This window comes from Mollisia scopiformis (assembly GCF_001500285.1).
Source record: "Mollisia scopiformis unplaced genomic scaffold LY89scaffold_10, whole genome shotgun sequence".
Lineage (NCBI taxonomy): Eukaryota > Fungi > Ascomycota > Leotiomycetes > Helotiales > Mollisiaceae > Mollisia > Mollisia scopiformis.
This window is the reverse complement of record NW_017263590.1, coordinates 1,276,167-1,288,433: the sequence shown is the minus strand read 5'-3', so window position 1 is coordinate 1,288,433 and position 12,267 is coordinate 1,276,167. Positions and strand designations below refer to the sequence as shown.

Here is a 12,267-nt window from a genome sequence, read left to right as displayed (position 1 = left end):
ACAATCTGATACATAGAACTTGTGCCATTTGCTTTTCGATTGAGATGTGATATGTCTGTTGTGAGAGGGTGTAGGTTTGTAATTGTTTCCTCAGGTTGATTGATCCTCGAGGTGACCCTGAGCTTAGAACTGGACTTCTAATTATTACCGAGGTGGTAGTTTATCTCTATGAGAGAGCAATGGAACCCCCTCAACCCAATAAGTTCCCATCCCCCCCGAGTTACATTTTTAGCGACCTCATCAAACTGGACTTCTAATCTGTTAAATCGTCTCTCTCTATTCTGCTTTGTGGATCGATCACTGGCGTTGGATTCTCTTTTACTGTCCTTGTCCTTGTCCCTGTGCCGGTGGAGGTGGAGGTGGAGGTGGAGGTGGAGGTGGAGGCGTTCAATGAGGGAGGGTATTGGGGCAGGAACTTGGCTTAGGAGTTGTGGATGGATGGATGGATGGATTTGTTCTTTGGGAGTTGTGGGTTGGGGGGGGGGGTTATATTATATTTTATACCAAGTGTATGATATGGTGAGTGAGCTCATTTTCTAGCGGGAAATTGGGAGGAGGTGAGACTTTGAAGAACAGGGAGTGGATTTGAAGTTCGTTGTAAGGGATATATATATCTTTCCAAGGGGTCTTCTTCTCTTGGTGGTAAGTTTTTGCTTTTTGAGAGTCGTGTAGCTATGTCATGATTTTTTTATTCTTGTAGTTGAAGGAAGCCATTTTTGAATCTTCACTTTACTATCTATTAATGATATAGTGCTCAAACGAAAATAAGTAAGATGTAACATCTCGAAATATAGGTATGTCACGTGCAGTACCTCCTTTTCCACCTCGTCTCATCCTATCTCATCTCATCTCATCGCATTCAAGCAGACGTCAGAATAAACTCCTCCTTCTCCCCTCCCCAGTCCTCAATCCACCTGACGTCAAACCCCCGATATCAAAAACCCCTTGACCTTAAACCGATATCGACTCGGTCGGTTCAACTCACTGGTCCTAGTCCTAGTCAAGAAAGAAAAGAAAAAACAAGAATCGCAAACCGCGCACAAGGACCCCCCTTGACGAGATGATTAATTTCCGCGTGGAAGAAAGGAGGGGGGAATGAGGGGGAGGAATTGACGAATGAGGATCCCGGTGAAGGGGGTCGCCGGAGACGTTTCCAAGGCAGAGAGAGAGTGATTATTGTGTGGAAGCGAGGTTCGGGGGAAGGAGTGCATCTGGAAGGTTGGAAGGAAGGAAGGGTGAGAAATGATTGAAGGAAGGGAGAATTGAGAGATGAGTGCATGCATGCGTGCAGATGGATAATTATTGCGAGTGGGAGTGCGTGGGCGTGATTGACAGGAGTGCAGTTGTCTTTGCAGCGGGATGTGAGGAGCCAGAGCCGGTAGGTTTTGGTTTCTTGGCCTGGACCCCGTTTCTGCAGCACATGAAGAAAAGTTTGTGTTGAGGCCGAGGACTGTGGAAGCCAAAATTCGATCTCTGAATATGAATATACATTGTGCGAGAGTGAGACTTGTGGAGATGGAAGGCTTGCGGTCTCGTCTCGTCTCAGAGCACATGACTCTTCACCCGGAGTTCCGCCCCGAGGTTCGAGATTCGAGATGGATTGATGAAGTGAGAATGGTGGGTGTGGTGAGATGTAATGTACCTACTGTGGTGCGCTGAGTGATGCAGATGTTAATATTACTCGTAACGGAAGATCGTCCTTCCTCTTCACCGCAGCAGTGGTCTTATGTGCATTTTTCGATATGAGGATGACGGAGAGAGTCCGAAGTGCCTCCTCGCCTTGGCAAACCGCACAACTTTGACGTCTTTAGGGAGGAACTCGTAGTGTACGATGCATGAAGATGGCTAGAGGCCTCGCTTTTTTCTGGTGTTTGAATGAATAATGCGATTGTCATGTCAGGCTGGGCTGATGCAATCCCAATGCCCCGATCCTCGGTCTGCAAAACAAGTCACGATCACGATCAGATGTCTGGCTCCGAAACCAGACATCGTGAAGGTTTGTTTTTCTTTCGGTGGTGGAGGCGCAACCGTAACGTTGCGGGAGGGTTTGGGGATTTTCAGGTGAGCCTTCTCGCCTTCTGGGGCACAGCCTCAACGCTCTCGTGCCTTTCAGCAGTGGTTGAGGCCAATGATCTTTGGGTTCGTATGTGGTGGAAACCAATAACCGTCGGGTTTCCACATGATGAGGAGAGCCAGAGTCCGTGGGATTGGATGCGGCTCAGCACTGTGTATAGTATACTCAGTACTCAGCGAGGCAGAGGCAGTTTGCATGTGGCGAGCGACGAGCAGGAAGCCATCGATGACCGGCAGCCAAAGCAAACCGTCCGTCCATACCGTAAGTACAGTAGTCGATCGTTCGTATGAGGAATGTCGAAAATAAACAGAGCGGGATTCGTCAATGATGATGCTGCGCTTACCTCTTGCAGTGAAAGTGCGATATCGACTGTGGTGCCGGACCATTCAGCAGTCGTGGCGGGCGATGGTGGATGAAATGGTCAGACTCTTGAATTCGCATGCGATCTTGGTGCAGCTTGGTCACTGCTGCTAAAGTCTAGTGTAACCGTCTTCTGCCCGTATTCCCCTTAGCCTCGAATGGAAATCGTGTAATTGTACGGAAGACGCAGACGCAGACGCAGTGCAGTTTGTTTGCAGGTTCCGTGGCCGTGCGAGTGGTGCTGGTGCTGGATGGGTCCCTTTAATTCATCCAAGTGCCAACTTATCATCTGTTCACCTTTCTTCCACAACTCCATCCAAATATTCTTCACACCCGTCTGCCATCTTCAACCTCCAGACCTCCAGACCTCCAGACCTCCCGACCTCCCTCCACGACGTATCGCCATCCCATACTTTTGCGCCGTTTCAACAAGCCAGACATCCTCCGACTGTCGCGGTCGAGGCCGGCGTGCCACCATCTAATTTCGTTCCGGGTGAAAAGCAAATTCGAGCACTCCTCACTCGTCCGCCGGCAACCCTGAAAAGTTAGGACCGTGTGTCCTGGGTGTCTCACTTCATTTCGACTCAGCCGACGCGCGAGCAGCACAACCCAATCCCAATCCCAATTCAATTCTGCACTCCTCCTCTCCTGTCGGCCCACCTCCTCCAACCTTCTCTTCCGCGACAGACCTCATTTTCAAAACAACTCGACTCTCTTCTCACCGTCATTGACGACGATCGCGCGCTTCTGGCAGAAACAGGCATTCGCTTGCTGTTGTCTCCGCCCTTATTTTTTCGACGTTTCGAAGGCAGCGATCGGCGGCCGCCCAGCAATCCGTCTGCCCATTCAATCAAGGTCGCCAGGAGCACGTCCGACGCTCCTGCCACGCTCGAAACATCAACGCCTTCCCTTTCCACCAGCGAGTGTGTTGTGCTGCATAGGTTGATCCTGGCGTGAGGTATGTTGCAAACTTCTTCTCCATCTGCGGATGCTGTCGACATGACAGCATTCACACCATGAGATCGTTCCTCGTATTGTTCATGGCTGACAACGCGATGTACAACAGACGGCCAAGGGATCTCAGATTCAGGCAGTTCACGATGTCTTCTAATTCTACAAGTACGGACACCGGTGTTCCATCGACGTCAGCGTCGTCTTCTTCTCAGGCGGCGTCGACGCCTACGAGCTCTTCTCTACAATCATCGTCGAGTTCAGTTGCTAACAGCAGTCCCACTCCTACAGTCTCTACTTCCTCGGATTCTTCCACCTCGTCATTTTCCTCCACTTCATCTTCCGTCAGCATACCTACAACAAGCTCACAATCAAGTACCTCAACTACACCATCATCGACATCATCTCCTTCTGACAGCAGTACACCATCTACATCATCCACCCCATCTTCAACATCACAGCCAGTGTCTACTAGTAGCACGCCCACTACTGCATCATTGACGACCATCGTCCATACCAGCACAAATGCCGGAGGATCCACAGTTACCGTAACTCAGACTTCAACAGCTGGTAGCGGAGACACAGCTACAAATACCGGTTCAGCAACCTCATCCTCTTCATCCGCCGCTTCGACTGCAGGCCTTCAGACAGGGAGCAAGAGCACCAGCAGTGGATTAACCAGTGGAGGAACTATCGCTGTTGCTGTGGTCGTTCCTATTGTCGCAGTTGCCCTCATTGTCCTAGCTGGTCTGTACTTCTGGCGAAAACGCAAGCAACGTAAGGATGCCGAGGAGCTTAGGAGGAAAGAAGTCGAGGAATATGGGTACAATCCAAACAATGATCCCACATTGCCTGCTGTTGGCGGCGTAGGTTCACCAGATGGTGCATACGAAATGCGCGAGGAAGGATCATCTGGATATCGTGGATGGGGTACCACAGCTGTTGCTTCGTCAGGACGGAAAGCTTCAACCACTCTTTCTGGAGGTCAATCCCCTGGAGGTATTGGTATGGCTTATTCGGAAGGAACATCACCCACACATGGCCCTGTTTCTGACACTAGGTCAGATAATCCTTTGGTCGACGGTCGTCCGCAGTCTGGCGAAGCAGAATCATTAGGCGCGATGGGCCCTGCAGCGTCTGGCAATCGAAGTGACATTAATCGAGGACCGTCGAACGCGTCGTCCTCGTACAGTGCTGCCAATCGATCCGACGGCTCTGGGGAGGTTCCAGGAAGTTATGGGGCTGGTCAATACTACAATGGCACGAATCAATACGATGCCGGCAATCCATACAGTCCTGAAACTCAATATGGAAGCCCTCCAGGACGAGCCGAAATGGGTGGTCAGCCAATCATTCGAGACGTACAGGCTCGACGGAACACGCGCATCGAAAACCCAGCACACTTCCCACAACAAAGTGCTGGCATTTCGCAAAACTTTTAGTTCCCAGACCTGTTCTCCAAAAGTCAATTCGACGATCACGGCAAAGCACGGGAGGAAGCACTTGTAGTATATCACAATACCATTGGGGGGCGTTTACATTACATTACTTATCATGCTCATGGACGGGAAATTTTTCTTTTGTTGTTAAAACACTTGCACTACATATCGACCGAAAGGTTGAAGGCATATCAAGGAGGCATTTGTTGATACCGTTGCTATTCACGCACACAGGACATTTGACGGCCGAGGCGGGCCTCTTTTTTGATTGGACGTCCTCGATGACTTGACTCGAAGCCGATCTGGGTTTTCTCATTGAGGAGAATAGGTCCGACGGGGAATTGGGCGTACCAAGAAGTAAATAGACTAATAATCTAAGACTGTTAATGAAATGGTTGAGAACCTCTTCCACTTTTGTTTCTGTTCACTCTCTTGTGAGACTGTATATTATGGCCCAACAAGTGTTGGCAGGTCATTTACTCCATTCGAATTATGCTTGATATGCTTTCTTGAGTATCGAATATCTCGCACAATTTTCAGCATTAGCACCAATAGCCAACGAGGGACGAATCTGCCACAGTCCTCTTGTTCTCAGCGAGAATAGAGGCCAAGAGAATTTAAATTCATTGTTGTCCTGCTAATCAATCCACGACAGGAATCGAAATGTTCGTCGACCCATGCATTGAATTTATCACAACAATAGTAAGCCCGATATATATATAGCCCACTTCATATGGCTGAGTGGGTCAGGGTAAACGTATTGGGTCGAGAACGAGAATAAAGAGAGCACGGCACGCGAGTTTTGATAGATAGATAGGAAGTAAGCTGTGCTGTGAAAGCTGAACCATTTTTGAAGTTTCTTGTCATTTTTTTTTTGGGCATTTTGTGCTTGGGAAGGTTTGCGTCGTTATTAAGGACTGGACTCTTGCTGAGAAAAGAGAAGAAAAGTATTGGTACAGGGAGAACCTGTTTGTGTATGTACTAGATGTGGCAGTGCCCCGATGAGCAGGAGGGAGAGGGGAAATGCTGTGGAACTGGGAGAGGCGGGACGGTGAGGGTGTGTTACTTCAGAGGATGTGACAACGTTGTTCTATGGATTCTTTACATTTTGAGCGGGAAATGTTCCTGTGATTTGAAGGTTTCTAAATGCTTGCTCTCTATTTCCCTTCGAAAGATTCGTCTCCTCGATCAGCTTCTCGAAATCCATGGGATCTTGGCAGACTGTTGGAGTTACTCGTTCACTACGTGCATCTAGGAGTAGTCTCCTCAGTAATTATGATAGCTAGCTAGCTATTACAGATCTTTTGTCATTGACATCTACTTAATGTCTTTAAGAGGTTTGTATTTTCCTCCTTATTGCTTGATGACCAGCTATTCGCACTTTTCCCGCGATATGCGCTATTCGCGCGATTCGCGCTGTGTGCACAATTTGCGCTGTCTGCGCTGTCCGCGCTGGATGCGCATTTTGCGGGCGAGGGTCGACACCGCAAATCTATTGAAGATCACGAAAGTTCAAGTGTAAGTATTTTAGTATGTCTGCTGTAGTCAAGTTGTTATTGAATTCAAGGACGAGGATTTACTTTGTTCCAATTCGGGATTGAGAGATATTCCTGTCTTCGATGTAGGTCTGTCTGTGCCTATGTCATAGATCTTTCATCTTTTATGCTCCTGAAAATATCATGGTGCGAGGCTGAGAGTTTCGGGAATTTGTCAAGTTGGGTGGGGTGAGACTCGAAGATGGAAGGGGGAGTCGATTTCTAGTTTGGTTCCAGAGGGAGGTGTTGAGAGGGAGTGGTTGTTTTGTTTTGGTGTTTGGATGTTTTGAGGATATTTTCTTCGAGTCTCGGAATCTATTCTATGAAGGCTGTTGCTTGATGGGGAGAAGACGATCTTATGGGCGATCAGAATAGCTTCGAAATCGTGACCAAGCAGCTCAGGGGGGTTGTATAACAAGTGTTGATGTTGATTTCTGGAAATTTTAGGAACATCTTTGCTCCTCGCGCTTCATAAGGCTTACCGTTCACAGGAAATAGTTTAACCAGCTCTCAACTGGTGTACTCCCACCTTTTACGAAGCTTCTAGCGCCCGGCTAGAGAAATTTGACAGGTGTTGAGTTCAATAAGATCTCGGTGTGCAAAATGATTTTCTCGGACGAAAAAGAGACTTGGACATGTTACCCGCCATTCTCACCATTCTGATATGAAACACTACTTCCTTGCTGGCAGAGCAACTTCTTGGCATTTTAGAAGCTCACCTCAGGAGATCTGCTCCGACATTGGAACTTGTCTCAACCCCACAAGCGTGGAATGCGTCGCCATGGACCGATCTACCACAACCTCGAACCTACAAATATCATTTTACCACCCCAAAAATACAAATCTTGCTTCCTACAAGCAAACCAACAATGATAAACCAATCCTCCAAATTCTTCCTCTCGTTTCTTTTCTTCACCACACTCCTCGACTCCGTCCTCGGCGGATATATCCCCCACCGAAAACCCGACACCTTCCTCCAGGTCCCAGATCTAACAAATATAGGCAAGTACGTATGCAACAACAACCATGCTAATCTTGTGAAAAGACAGGTCCCGTCAGGAGATATCACTGCTTCGGCGGAAACTATAAAGCAGCTTATCGAGGAACTCAGGATTATCGAGCTTAAGCTTTTGTCTTTGCTCGATGGACAAGCACCAATCCCACCGCCTCCGCCACCACCAGCAGTTTCGAGTGATGTTGTTATCGTCGAGATTATGACGGTGATGCCGTTAGCTCTTAGTTCAGCGGCATATTTACCGAGTAATGGAGTTACTACTACGACTTGGACGACTACTGTTAGTGTTACCATCACGGAGATAATACAACCTTCTATGAGTGGTTTCGTCGAGGAAGTGGTCTTCTCCAGCGTAGTAGTTCTCGGTATGCCACCAGTCACCTCGGTCATCCCAGATAGCATTCCAATTCCTTCGAGTGTCGTGCTCGAATACTCTCTACCAGTAACATCAGCAAACGCAGTTGCTATCCCCATTCCCTCGAGCATAGTCCCCGAGTACTTACCACCAGCAACCTCAATCAACGCCAATATCCCTCTACCCTCAGCTTCCGCCTCCTTCCCACCAATCGGCGTCCTCCCTCCCTTCACCTTAAACTCATTAGCTACTAACAGCGCAGACAACCCCAAATACAGATTCAACGCTGGCTCCTCAACAAATATAGCAGTCTACTACGGCCAATCGCCCGCCACATCCACCACAACCCTCACATCGCAATGTGCCGATCCAAACATCGACATCGTGATCCTCGCTTTCGTGATCTCGCAGCTCGACGGTGGCAAATATCCTTCTATCAATTTTGGTGCAGCGTGTGGAGGACAAACGCAGATGATGATCAATGAAGCGCCGGGATTGCTTTGGTGTCCTGGTTTGGCGAGTCAGATTCAAATATGTCAGGCGACGTATGGGAAGAAGGTATTGTTAAGTGTGGGAGGATCGACTAGCAAGATCAGCTTCTCTGGACCAGGACAAGCGCAGGAGCTGGGAGATGTGCTTTGGGATGTTTTTGGACCGGCTGGGAATGTGGATCCGCAGTTGAGGCCGTTTGGGACGGTCGAGGTTGATGGTTTTGATATTGGTATGTTGGTCCTGTTGTGATCGTTAGTGGATATGATGCTAATCAATGTGGGAAATCAGACAACGAAGATAATATGCCAGCACATTTCGACGCCTTAGCCCTTACCCTCCGCAACCACTTCTCCCACACAACAGCGAAAACATACTACCTCTCCTCCGCACCACAGTGCCCCTTTCCAGACGCCTCTGATCCCATGGCCCTCCTGCTCCTCTGCGACTTCGTCTGGGTGCAGTTCTACAATAACCCCTCGTGCGAGATTGGCAGTGCAGGTTTCTCAGCAAGTCTGAAGCAGTGGAGTCAAGTACTAAGTACTTCAACCATGGCTACAAAACCAAAATTCTACCTGGGAGCTCCGGCTTGGAGTGCAGCAGGTCCGACAGCGTATGAAGGGATTGGAGGACCAGAAGGAATGATGGGGATAGCGGAGCATGTGGAGGGGATGAAGATGCATAACTTTGGAGGTGTGATGTTTTGGGATGGGTCGGAGGGTGTGATTAATGTGCAGAATGGGAAGGATATTATTGCTTGGGCGAAAGAGGGTCTGACTGCTTAGGAAAGGAAAGAAGAGAAGGCGTTTGGCGTACACATGTTTTGTGTTTGGTTATGGTTATGAGGAATGAAAGACGACAAACAGCATATTTTTTAGACGAACAATGAATGGAGAACTTTTGCGATGCAGTTTTGTTTTGGGGTTTGAATTCTTGCCTACTTGGAAAGACTGTTCTCATGTGTCTAAGTCTGAGACTTTGGTGGACAAAAGAAGACTGGATGCAGGTGACCATGACACTGAAAGGTTTGGATAGAAGACCGATTCAACCTTTAACGGTATGTATGATGTAAATGTTGATACCCGCTTTTAGTTATGCCTATGAAAGGTGTTTGATGTCTGATTGTCTGCATGGAGTGAAGTGTTGTTGTCACTAACGTCTCAAAATTTCAGGGGTTGTAAGCGGCCGCTGCTATTGTGCTAGTGGGCATCACGGGTGATATTGTCACGACCCCTACCAACGCACGGACCAGCATCGCGTCTACCACTTTGATTTCGCGACTGACCAGAATCATGTATAATCCATCAAAAGATTCGTTTCGCAATCCGAATAATTCGCGTTTGCTGAGCGGGTGGCTTTCAAGATGCCGACTATCCAGGTGAAGAAGAATACGATGAAGGGCAAGAATGCCGCAGAGAGAGGTCGACAATTGTATGCGGAGGAGGATTATAAGGGCGCTCTTCAAGCTTTCTCCGAGGTATGATATGATATGTTCCGATCTCATGCCCTTCCCTACGACTTCTGGCGACCGGCAAGTCTGGGCGTCCGACGATCGACGAATTGTCATGATATCGTCGTGCAAGTTCTGGTCGCCCGGGAGATATTCACTTTCAAACTTAGGCGCAAGATGAAATATTCAATGCTGATCAATGAGTACAGGCTGTCCAAGGAAGCACTGAACATCTCTTGCTTAATGCATTAGACAATCGAGCTGCGACCTTCGAGAAGTTGGGCATGTACAAGCTAGCTCTTCGTGATGCCAAGGAAATGATCGAGATGATGCCAAAGCTCGCAAAGGTATGGTGAATTCCTTGTCCTCAAAGTAACTTAGCATTGACACATCGCAGGGCTATCTGAGATGCGGCAAGATCTTGAGCCTCACTAAGAAGACGGACCTCGCTTTGCAAATATACGGAAGAGGTTTGTCGAAGGTCAAGATCTCATCCCCAGGACCGGGTAGAGTGGTATGCTTCCCAACAGTATCCATCACTGCATTGGCTAAACTTGAGTCTCAGATTTTGAAGGAACAGTATGAGAAGCTGAGAATCAAGTTGACACCAGCAAGAACCCGGGATCCTATGTTTCATCTACCTCCCGAGTTGGTAGTCATGGTCTGTGGACAGCTTACCATGCGAGATCGGGTGTAAGAAGAATTTTCCTCTTTGGGTATTTCCTTACTAACAAGTTCTTAGCGTATGTCTAGCTGTTTCAAAGCCCTGGAAGCATCTCTTAGAGAATATAAAGGATCTGTGGACCGAGCTCGACACAAGTTACTGCAAGCGACCCATGAACATGAAGTCTCTAAAGATCCATCTCAGGCGATCGAAGTATACTTTGGACTCTGCGCTTATCACAATGAAGGCCAGATTCAATGATGCAGAGTTCCGACTCCTCGCCAATACTTGCAAAGACCTTCGAGAGTTGAGGATTCAAGGTGCCGGTCTGATAGGAGCATCCTTGAGCGAAGCGGTGCCCATTGCTAAGAACCTGAAGATCCTTCACGTCTCTAGCCTGACGGAAGCATCTCTCGGAACTGTCCAATCATGCCTCAAGAAGTGTGAGAATCTTGACAGTATGTCATTCCTCAAGGTCAAGGGTAGCTCGACGGCAGTCAGGGATGGTGCTTGGGTTCTGGCGAAGAACGAGAATATCAAGAATCTAGAGCTTCATTCTGATAAGAAATCAAGACTGGATATGGTAAGTCCGATTCCTATTCCCAAAATGCTTGTACACATTCATGCCGCACAAACTGTTCACGCAACAATGGTGTTCAACTCTGTGTTTTCTTCTTCAGAAGCTTACTGACCCTCGAAACAGAATGGACTTGTAGCAGCAACTCCAAATCTCGTCTCGGCAACCTTGTGTTGCTGGAAGTTCGTCGCCAATAATGCCTCGACAACCAGACTTAACCTGTTGGCATGGTCCCATCTCGAACACCTCGATCTGACCAACCTCCAACTCAAACGCTTCCCCATCCTTCCACCCACCTTGAAGCACCTCATATTGGCCGATAATCCTCTCCTCAAAATCCAAGATGCAGCAGAACTCGTATCCCTCACGACTATGCCATTACTTGAAAGATTCAACTGCCATGGGACCAATATTGATGCCAGAGCTGTCAAGCACCTCACTTACGAGGGAAGTATCAATGGTCACCTGAAGAGACTCTCCCTCGGTGCACGCTTCATCCCTACCCCGGCCGTATCTGTCGATGAGGAGTATCCTCAGTCAGGTTCACTCGAGGAACTTTCTCTTGACCTCTTGCCCATTGATGACGCACGTGCAATGGAGATTGTACGCTTGTATCCGAGTCTGCGAAAGCTTGATGTATCAGGCACAAATGTCACTGGCGTGGCAGTCAGGGATTTCGTCGATCGGGGTATTACCTCGCTCAACCTCGATAATTGTCGGGCTACCAGTCGAGACGCAGTTGAGTGGGCTCGTGGCAGAGGCATCGAAGTGTCCTATAACTTTGCGAGCTTTCTTTGAAAGACCATCATAGATCTTTCCCAGCTAGGAAACGCTGAACTAATACCCACAAACTGTTTCGCACTGGCTTGGATTTGCTTTGCAATAGCGCTCTAGACTGGCAAAGTCATTACTTGCAAGCCTGATGTATGTACGATAAACTGAGCGAAAAGCTAGCTAGCGGAATCGAAATGAAAAAAAATTCAATCTGTCTAATTAAGGATCGTCGGGATTTGTGATATCATGCAGTAATTAATGCAGCCTCAGCCGCGAACTAAGGTAGGTACGATTCCTGATCTCGTGGCCATGTTTCCAAACCTTATTGCGGGATGCGTGATCAAAACTAGGCCGGTGGCAACAAACTGCACTTACTGCTTACTCCTCTAGGCAGGCAGGCAACAACACGCTCACGCTGTCTTGTCTTGCTCGCTCTGTGATAAAGTCCCGATACCCCAGACGAATATCCCGCATCGTCCCGACCGGCCGAGAAACTCAAAACGGGATCTATCTAGCGAGTGCGGTATTAAATTGCGTGCGTGCGAAAGACCGTTCGTTCTTTAAGTGAGGCAAACCAACATCCC

General features: G+C 48.3%; 4 protein-coding genes across 4 annotated transcripts; all 4 read left to right on the top strand.

Annotated features, from left to right (window-relative positions):
- The first annotated feature begins 1,577 nt into the window (after nucleotides 1-1,577).
- LY89DRAFT_46537 (uncharacterized protein) lies at nucleotides 1,578-2,525 on the top strand. The gene has a single exon (XM_018207712.1). It carries the CDS (start codon nucleotides 1,876-1,878, stop codon nucleotides 2,362-2,364), a length of 489 nt encoding a protein of 162 aa, XP_018072702.1. The 5' UTR covers nucleotides 1,578-1,875; the 3' UTR covers nucleotides 2,365-2,525.
- A 1,654-nt stretch (nucleotides 2,526-4,179) lies between these two features.
- LY89DRAFT_582912 (uncharacterized protein) lies at nucleotides 4,180-4,827 on the top strand (the record flags this gene model as incomplete). Its single annotated transcript, XM_018209189.1, has 1 exon — nucleotides 4,180-4,827. A coding segment is annotated over one exon (648 nt), but the record flags the coding sequence as incomplete, so codon positions are not given.
- A 2,914-nt stretch (nucleotides 4,828-7,741) lies between these two features.
- Nucleotides 7,742-9,003, top strand: LY89DRAFT_583585 (glycoside hydrolase; the record flags this gene model as incomplete). The annotated part of the gene is made up of 2 exons (XM_018209222.1): nucleotides 7,742-8,450; nucleotides 8,510-9,003. 2 exons carry the CDS (start codon nucleotides 7,742-7,744, stop codon nucleotides 9,001-9,003), a joined length of 1,203 nt encoding a protein of 400 aa, XP_018072700.1.
- A 522-nt stretch (nucleotides 9,004-9,525) lies between these two features.
- On the top strand, nucleotides 9,526-11,897 carry LY89DRAFT_684262 (RNI-like protein). The gene is made up of 6 exons (XM_018214845.1): nucleotides 9,526-9,695; nucleotides 9,878-10,015; nucleotides 10,066-10,182; nucleotides 10,234-10,361; nucleotides 10,411-10,915; nucleotides 11,036-11,897. Exons 1-6 carry the CDS (start codon nucleotides 9,582-9,584, stop codon nucleotides 11,705-11,707), a joined length of 1,674 nt encoding a protein of 557 aa, XP_018072699.1. The 5' UTR covers nucleotides 9,526-9,581; the 3' UTR covers nucleotides 11,708-11,897.
- The last annotated feature ends 370 nt before the right edge of the window (nucleotides 11,898-12,267 follow it).